General features: G+C 50.2%; 1 protein-coding gene across 2 annotated transcripts in view; it reads left to right on the top strand.

Moving 5' to 3' along the window:
• Positions 1-1,494, top strand: part of ABCC5 (ATP binding cassette subfamily C member 5) — a 171,412-nt gene extending 169,918 nt beyond the window's left edge. For both annotated transcript variants that reach the window (XM_036122454.2, XM_036122455.2), the window contains one exon: positions 50-1,494. In XM_036122454.2, the coding sequence (XP_035978347.1) occupies positions 50-151 (102 nt within the window). In that variant the 3' untranslated portion in view covers positions 152-1,494. The remainder of the gene's footprint in view (positions 1-49) is intronic.
• The last annotated feature ends 7,810 nt before the right edge of the window (positions 1,495-9,304 follow it).

The following is a 9,304-nucleotide window of genomic DNA, read 5'->3' on the forward strand; positions in this document are numbered from 1 at the left end:
GCAGTGGTCCTCTGAGTGACCCCGAGTGACGTGTCTCCTTCCTTTGCAGGTGGTGGAGTTCGACACCCCATCAGTCCTTCTGTCCAATGACAGCTCCCGGTTCTATGCCATGTTTGCCGCAGTGGAGAACAAGGTCGCTGTCAAGGGCTAACTCCTCCCCGCTGCTGGCTCTTTTCCTTGGAGCATTGCCATTCCCTGCCTAGGGCGGGCCCCTCATCGCGTCCTCCTGCCGAAACCTTGCCTTTCCCAGTTTGATCTTTCGCACAGCAGTTCAGGATTGGCTTGTGTGTTTCAATTTTAGGGAGAGTCCTATTTTGATTATTGTATTTATTCCATATTCATGTAAACAAAATTTAGTTTTTGTTCTTAATTGCACTCTAAAAGGTTCAGGGAACCGTTATTATAAATGTATCAGAGGCCTATAATGAAGCTTTATACGTGTAGCTATATCTATATATAATTCTGTACATAGCCTATATTTACAGTGAAAATGTAAGCCGTTTATTTTATATTAAAATAAGCACTGTCCTGATAACAGTGCGAATTCCTTTCTATCATTTTTGTACAGTTTGCTGTACTAGAGATCTGATTTTGCTATTAGATTGTAGGAAGGGTAGCGTACTGGTGGTTTCACGGTGCCGGGTTCTCTGGGCGTCCAAAAGGAAGATGTGTGGCAATAGCGGGCCGTCCGGGGGGCCCCCTCTGCACCTCCTCACAGCCACACCCGGGCGACGGGGAGCGGAGGGGGCTGCCGGAGGCCGTGCAGAGCGCCGTGAATTCTCAGGGCTCCTGCTTTCTGTCCTCTTGTCATTCACTGTTTCTGTCAGGAGAGCAGCGGGGTACAGCCCCGGCCCCCTTTTCACTCCCTCCGCCAGGAATGAGAATCACAGAAGGACGTTCCTCGGACAGGGGGAGTCTCTTTCCTGCCTTCCTCTTTTTGCTGTTGTTTCTTAACCAGAATCACGTCCGTTCACAGAGTGTGCTACTGCCTCAGGTTCCTAAACGCGGGCCGCCGCACAGAGCTCTCCAGCCCGACACCTGCCGGCTCCGAGCCCCGGAGCAGCCGCTGCTCTCGTCAGTGGCACTTTGTCATTTGCCTGGTCCCACGCCTCCACAGTTCAGTGACAGGGTTCAGGAGTTTGTGGGTCTGTTCTCTCCCGCTGCAGTTGTCACACAGTCTGTCTCTCTCCAAAGTCTGCGACTTTAAGCAGCTCTTGCTAATCAGTGTCTCACACTGGTGTAGAAGTTTTTTGTACTGTAAAGAGACCTACCTCAGGTTGCTGATTGCTGTGTGGTTCCGTGTGTTCCCGCAAACCCCCTTTGTGCTGTGGGACCAGTAGCTCAGGTGGGCGTGGTCGCTGCTGTCATCAACCGAACGGTCAGCGTTGCATGTCGTGACCAACTAGACATTCTGTCGCCTTAGCATGTTTGCTGAACACCTCGTGGAAGCAAAAATCTGAAAAAGTGAATAAAATTATTTTGGATTTTGTAAAACTCTTGGTGTATAAAATTGTTCTCTGGGAATGGCTTTGGGGTATAAGAACCTTGCTCTGAATATCCAATGATGGGGTTACGTGCTGGAAGGACCAGTGACAGAGCCGGTTGGGTGCAAGGGGTGTGGGGCCCAGCGTGCCTGGAATCCTGGGCGTGGGCTCTGGTCCCTTCAGCCTGTGTTCCTGGGCACGGTCCCCAGGCAAAGCTCCCGCGCTGCTCACAAGAGGTGGAGTGGGGAGGGTGAATGGTTGTGGGGAGGCAGGCAGTTGTGGTGAAATAGAGTTCAAATGAGCAGTCTGTTGAGGACTCTCAGCAGTTCAAACAATGCAGTTGCCCTTTCAGCCAATTCATTCAGATGAACTCATTGAGAATTAAGGACCATTCCAAAGGCACTCATTCTAAAGTTTCTCAATATATTGTGTCGAATGCAGCCAAGAAAGCTTTTAAGCTATTCGTATTGGTTCTGCTGACCATCGGCAGAAATCGTATCTTAAACCTAGCTATTTTTGTAAACTAGTGTGTTAAAAATTCAGGGGGCTGGCTCTAAAGTTAAAATTGAGTTCCTCCTTGTCACATGCCAAGGGCTCGGTAGGTGCATGTGACCCGTGGCTACCGTCATGGATGGTGCAGGAATGGAACATTCTCATCATCGCAGGATGTTCTGTTGGACACTAAGGTAAACAGCCCCTTTTTTTGATTCCCTGGGTTTACCTTCCAAGAAGGTAACAGGGTCTTATCTCTCGGTCTCCTTCACCTTTCTCACCCTGCTTTGCCCCTTAAACAGAGGCATTTCCTGCCTTCTTCCCCTGGCGTTTGCTCTCCCCGGTGGATCTTTCACTATAGGCACAATGACAAACCAGCGGCGGGCTTGGCCTATCTCCTTAGTGCCGAGCGCCCCCACCGGCATCTTCCAGGTTCCTCAGACAGCTTCTCAAAAGTCTAACAGTGCTCCTGGCTTAGTGAGCAGTCCCGTGGCCTCCTTAGTCTTCCAGGCTAGAAGCCTTGAATTATTTCAGCTCTCCTGTCCCTTCCAGATAAATTCCATCACGCCAGGTCCTACACATCACCACCACCACCGCCTTCTCTCTCTCCCTCTGCCCTAATTAAGGCCCACCTCCCTTCTTTTTTTCCATATTGTAGCTACAGCTCATAACCAGTCTCTCCACCTCAGTGTCTTTCTCCAGACCATTGTATATACTCCTGTCGAAATGCTGACCCAAAATGCAAGCTGGCCAAATGCTTTCCACCAAAACTCCTCAGGGGACAGTTTCCTATAAAGTGGCCCATGTTCTTTAGCTTGCCATTCAGGGTATCCATTATCTGGCTCCAACCCTCCATTTCTACTCAGTATTCCTAAAAACAGGCCGCTATTTTCACACCTTTAAGTCTTCGCTATTAGCCTGTAATCCCTTGATCCTCTCTTGGTTGGTTGGTTGAGGGCAGGGGAGGGGCAGAATCTTAAGCAGGCATGAAACAGAGCTTGCTGCAGGGCTTACTCTCAGAACCTTGAGATCATGACCTAGGCTGAAAGTAAGAGTCAGACGCCTAACCGACTGTACCACCCAGGTGCCCCAATCCTCTCTTGTTTAAAAAAGCCATATTTTGGGGCACCTGGCTGGCTCAGTCAGTGGAGTGTGAGACTCGACCTCAGGGTCGTGAGTTCAAGCCCCACATTGAGCATAGAGCGTACTTAAAGTAAAGAAATAAATAAGCCATGTTTTTTTTTTTTTTTAAAGATTTTATTTATTTTTTTGACAGAGACATAGCGAAAGCAGGAACACAAAGAGGGGGAGTGGGAGAGGGAGAGGCAGGCTTCCCGCTGAGCAGGGAGCCCGATGTGGGACTCGATCCCAGGACCCTGGGATCATGACCTGAGCCGAAGGCAGACGCTTAACGACTGAGCCACCCAGGCTCCCCCTAAGCCATGTTTTTTTTTTGTTTTGTTTTGTTAATTTTTTTTTTTTTTTTTTTTTTTGCGAGAGAGAGAATGAGAGAGAGCACGAGAGGGAGGAGGGTCAGAGGGAGAAGCAGACTCCCTGCTGAGCAGGGAGCCCGATGTGGGACTCGATCCCGGGACTCCAGGATCATGACCTGAGCCGAAGGCAGTCGCTTAACCAACTGAGCCACCCAGGCGCCCCATGCCATGTTTTTTTAAACTCAGATCAACTATTATCTCCTCTACAGGCCTTTCTCTTCAGACTCCTCTAGATTCCTGCAACCCTTTGCTTACTATTTTTTTAATTATTTTTTATTTTTTTCTATTTTTATTTCCTTTTTCTTTGCATATTGTAACTGATTATTTTCTTGTATTTCTGCCCATGAATATAAACTTCTTAAAGGCATTAAATCATCTTATTTTTGTATACCTAATCATTCCTGGCTTAAATATTATGTTTTACATATAGTAGGTGCTTGACAAGTATCATGCTACTCAGCTGAGTCTTGAATAGTGCTGCCCCTCCCCCCCTTCAAAGCAGAGGTTGAAAGAAAGCAGCTCCCTGTGGGAACCCCACTGAACACTCAGCAGAATTCTAGATGCCAAGTTCATTGCAAACCGTCAGATGTCACATCATCATTTCCCCTTCGACAAAGCCTGGAGACTAGAGTCAGCAACTGTAGAGTAGAGCAGTGTACGGGGAGCAGTCAAACTGGGATACTTGCAAGAGTGAAAGAAAGCACGGCTCGTAATAAAATGTGCAAACAGTGCCGTGTCCTCTAGCACTGGCCCTTGCCCCGGTTGCCTGGATATGGTGTCTGAGTCTATAAGCCCTCTCTTGGTTAGGGATTCCTGGCTCTCCCAACCCTCCCTAGTAAGAGCTACAGTCCCTTGGGACTGGACCTAAGCGTCTGAGGCCGTCAGGCCACCTGTATTTATTTCTAGTCACTCCCAGGAGGCACTGGGCACATGGTGCAAGTTAAGCACAGAAAGAAAAGCCCCCGGGGCGCCTGGGTGGCTCAGTCGTTAGGCGTCTGCCTTCGGCTCAGGTCATGATCCCGGGGTCCTGGGATCAAGCCCCGCATCGGGCTCCCTGCTCGGCGGGAAGCCTGCTTCTCCCTCTCCCACTCTCTCTGCTTGTGTTCTCTCTCTGTCAAATAAATAAATAAAATCTTTAAAAAAAAAAAAAAAAAGAAAGAAAGAAAAGCCCCCCTTTGTTCAGGTGTATGGAGATAAGTTTTGGGACCTCTCCTGCCTCACCTCTCATTTCTTCCGTCTCTAGTGGCTTCTATATCTCCTGGTATTTGTCTCCTCTCCCGTTCATAGTGGATGGAGATGTGGGGGGTGGGATGGAACATCCTTCAGGCACTGAGCTTGGATTTGGCACTGGATTTGAGTAGATCTGGAGGTGGGAAAAACCACCTGAGCCCTGTCTACTGGGGGGAGATGAGAGATCTACAGTGGGGGGCAGTGTGTTACGGGAAATGGCTCCTGCCTGGGGCACAGCCTGGGCCGAGGCTGTGATATGCAGTCCTTATCCACTGTTTCTCCCAGGGCCACAGAAGGGGGTCTGGATGGGGCCCTGTGGGCAGAGAAGGGAGGCGGAGAGGAAAGGGCATTTCAGCTCTGACGAAGGGGTTTCTGGGTGCAGCATCAGGCAGGATGCAAAGGTACTCCCGGGGCCAGGCAAGGCCTCGCACAGGAGGCTTCTACAGCTTCATCAGAACCTCTGGAAGCATGACTAACTGTGAGTGTCTCACACCTGTTTTCTCTTAGCCTTTAGCAAACTTCTTTTTCAGTATGTGCTGGCCTGTCCCAGCTGGGAGGCAGCTGTGGAATGAGAAAACTGAATGTGGAGACAGAAGACCTGGATTATTAAACAAATCAGCTCACCCTTCTGAGGCTCTCCTTCTTCATCCGTAAGGTGGAAGCAATTTTCTTCACAGTATGGTAGAGAGGCCTGGTTTAGAAATTTGATGTGCAAATACCTCATGCGGGGAAGGTACTTAGCCAAGACATCTTACTGATTTGAGTGGTTCCTAGAGGACCAGGAGAGAGGGGTCTGAGTTTTGTCCATACTTGGCCTAGAATTTGAAAGAGAACACAGGGAGCCCCATGGCTTGGGTGATGATGATGGCTAGACTCACGGAGACTGCCTGTGAAGGTGCCCCTTGGAGGGTGGGCTGCCTGCCACAGGGTCAGACATACTGTGCGTGGGGGCTTCCCTTTAAGTGGGAACCTTGTGGCCCACCTCCACCATCTCACTCGGGAGCCCACACCTCACAACCTGACACCAAGGGCTTGGCCAAGCAATAAAGAAGGGGTTAGTACCCTGCTGGGGCCTCCATCCCAGATCTGTGTCCCGGGGTCTGCCATCCCTGGAATCCAGTGGCCGTCTGGCCCTGTGTGCTGGATGTGTCCGGCTTAGGAGCCGCATCCCACCCTCAGCAGCCAGACAGTGTGACCTTGGGCAGGAGCGGGAGGAGGGCAAGTTCAAAGCTCAACACACTGGGGAGCGTTGAGCAGGCAAGTCTCCCACTAGGGCAATATATTTCTGCAACTTAAAGAAAAGGCCTCAGATGCCATAGCTGCTTTTGAGGAGGCTCTGGACAACATTCCTGGCCAAGATACTGAGACAACAGCTGAAGCCAAAAGGAATGTGATCAGTGAGGACACAAGGCAGACGACAGACCCCTCTTTCTATGCTACCCCCAACTCCAAAAGCAGAGTCACCATCACAACCACTGCCCAACTACCTTCATCTCTGCTAAAGCCTCTATCAAAACCTTCACGACCACCAGCACCCCCAAAACTACCATCCACATGTACCCAAACTGCCAAACCATCTGAATTAACTTGAAGGCTAGAACGGTATTCTAGGTTACATATTTCAGTTGAGAATGGTCACTGGCCTCTAGTAGCTCACACTGCAGTGGGAAGAGGAAATGGTCAAAGAGTCTGGGCATATCAAAAGGAGCCCAATGGGCCACTGGTTTGCTCACACAGAGGAAGGTTGGGCACAGTGGGATTGGATCCTGGGGGCCACCAAGTCCTTCTGTCAGTGAGCCCACATCCCTCAATGGCAACTCAGGACTCCGAGCAGCTGGAGACAGCGGAAGAAAGGGAGGCCTGGTGCCTGCCTTTAGGAGCTTGCCTATTGTGGAAAAGATGGCGTAGACACAAAAAGTAGACAACAGAGCCAAGGAATCAACCCAGAACAAGGCAACGACCACTGTGGGAGATGGCTGGCTCATTGGGAAGAAAAGTGGTGAGGGATGGGTGGGGTTGACTAGGGAAGCTCTCGGATGGGTGAAGTTTCTGAAACAATGTTATGAGGAAGAAGGAAGTGATTTGTTGGAGAGGGGAAGGCAACTTCTAACAAACAGGAAGCAGTGTTGTGGGAATGGTAGCAGTAACAAATATTGTTACAAGCATGGAACATTACCTGCAGCACTTGCTTGGAATGTCCTCTAATCCCCCCATTCTCCTCAGTCCTAGGCAACCGCTGATTGACTTTCTGCCTCCATAGATTGGTCTATGCTGGACATTTCATATGAATGGAATCATGCAATATGTTCTTTGTGTTTGGCTTCTTCACTTAGCATAATGTTTTCGGGTTCGTCCATGTTATAGCATGTATCAGTACTTCCTTCTTTTTTGTTGCCAAATAACATTCCACTGTATGATTACACCACATTTTATTTATCCATTCATCAGTTGATAAGACACTTGGGTTGTTTCCACTTTTTGGACATTATGAATAATGCTGCTATAAGCCAATGTGTACATATTCTCATGTCTTTTCAGTGTCTACCTAGCAGTGGAATTGCTGGGCCATATGTTAACTCTATAATTAATCATTTGAGGAACTCTTCCAAAGGAGCTGCACCATTTTACATCCCCTATGGGATCTCTTACCCTCCAGCTGCTAATTGGATTTGACCAGTGGGAAAGCACTGACAGAGATCAGAGTGAAGGAGAGAGAGGATGGGATATTTATCCCTGCAGAATTGCCATCAACCAGCTGCATCCTGCTACCAAAGGCCAGAGCTCTTGCCCGTGACCCTCTCCACCCAGCTAGGGGCTCCAAGTTCTTAAAACATCCCTGCCCTTTAACTTTTTAAAAACATGTAGTAAAATATACACAACACAAAATTGACCACTTTAACTATTTTTATGGGTACAGTTCAAGTGGCATTAAGTACATTCACATTGTTGTGCAACCATCACCTGCCACCATCTCCAGAACTTTCCCAACTGCCCAAACTGAAACTCTGTACGCGTTAAACAATGTTCCTTGACTCTTTAAGCCTCGAGTGGAAGAGGCTCCCCACCGTGGCTAGCCTTGAGCACGGCACTATGCTTTGCGGTTCCCCTAATCACTGCCCACACATCTTTGTAAACTCTCTCTTTATTAAACTATCCTCCATTTACTCAACTTGAGTGCACCATCTACCTCCTGCCGGCCCTGGTATGGGTATAGAGTTCTGTGGGGCAGGTGGCTTCCTCAGTTGTCCAAATGAGAAAAACCGAGGCAACTGGAGGCTGAATGACTTGCCTGGGGTCACTCACCTAGTAAGAGAAGAGCTAGGATCTAGACCCAGCAGTCTGGCTCTAGGACAACTGAAACAAAAGCAGAGGCTACAGAACTTGACTACGGACAAACATGGGGACCCCAGGCAAGTGAGGAGTCCGAGCCTGAGCCGAGCTTGGAGGTGGGTGGAGGACGGTGACTGGGTTGCTGGTGAGGCCTCCAGGGAGGCTGCTTAGTGCCCGGACAGAGGAGAGCAGGAAGCATGAGCTCGGGTTTCATCATACTGAGCAGGAGTAGCGTATCCTGAGGGGAGGCCCCACCACTGCAGGGGCTGTCCCCCATCCCTTGTTGAGCCGACCCATGTAGTCCTCTGAGGCTCCCAGGCAGAGGCTGAAAGGAGCCTGATGAGGCCAGAGGTGAGGCTGCTGGGGGAGTGAAGGTATCCCAACCTGTCCCAGGCTGAGCAGCAGGGCCTGGGTGTGACTGGCATGGCCAAATGGATATACTCCATTGGGAAGGACTCCTGGAACTTGTGTCCCTCCATGACGCTGCCTGAGAGCGCTGGGTGCATGAGGAGAGTGGCCAGAGAGGGCTAAGGAGAAGGCTGGATTGCACTGGGAGCCCTGGGACCAGCAAGCAGAGGGGCATGGGGAGGTCAGCCCAACATGTAGCCTCTGCTCAGCAGGCTGGCTTTACTCACGTTGCCTTCCTGCTCTGGAAACTTGGCACCTCCTCCTGGAAAAGGCACTTCCTCCTGGCTCCTTCGGTTCCCATCCAAGGAAACCTGTGGCAGCTAAGCTTTCAGCTGCCCCCCGAGACACTGCTCTAGGTGGGAATTCTGTCCTCAATTGGAGGCCCTGATGGGCTAGGCAGATGAGCCTCCCTCTCAGTCCAGGGACACTAGAAGGAAGGAAGCAGGGTCAGACACTGGGGTGAATCCTGGTCCTGCCACTCACTAGCTCTGTGGCCTTGAGCTTCAGTTTTGCTACCTGTCAAATGCAGGATTCTTGGGGGCATTGCAAAAATTGAAGGGAAAGACTGTGCAGAGCCTACCTCAGCCCAGAGGAGGATTCTGAGGCAGTAGAAGCCCGCTGCCCGTGAATGTGACACCACAAGGAAAACTAACAGAACCCTGCCGGGGGGAGCACTGTGTGTGGATGGAAGGAATTCTCTGAAAAGCCATTTGGGATGGGAGATGGGGAGAACGGGCAGACTCAAGGAACAACTGCTACATTAAGCTACCTTCTAGGGCCAGCGGATCTCATCAGTTGGAGGGCTTCTGTTGTGTTGAGTGGGGTTTGAGATCCGAGCCAGAGATGAATGGCTGCTGAGAATTCTGG

The sequence above is a fragment of the Halichoerus grypus genome, chromosome 1 (assembly GCF_964656455.1).
Source record: "Halichoerus grypus chromosome 1, mHalGry1.hap1.1, whole genome shotgun sequence".
NCBI lineage: Eukaryota > Metazoa > Chordata > Mammalia > Carnivora > Phocidae > Halichoerus > Halichoerus grypus.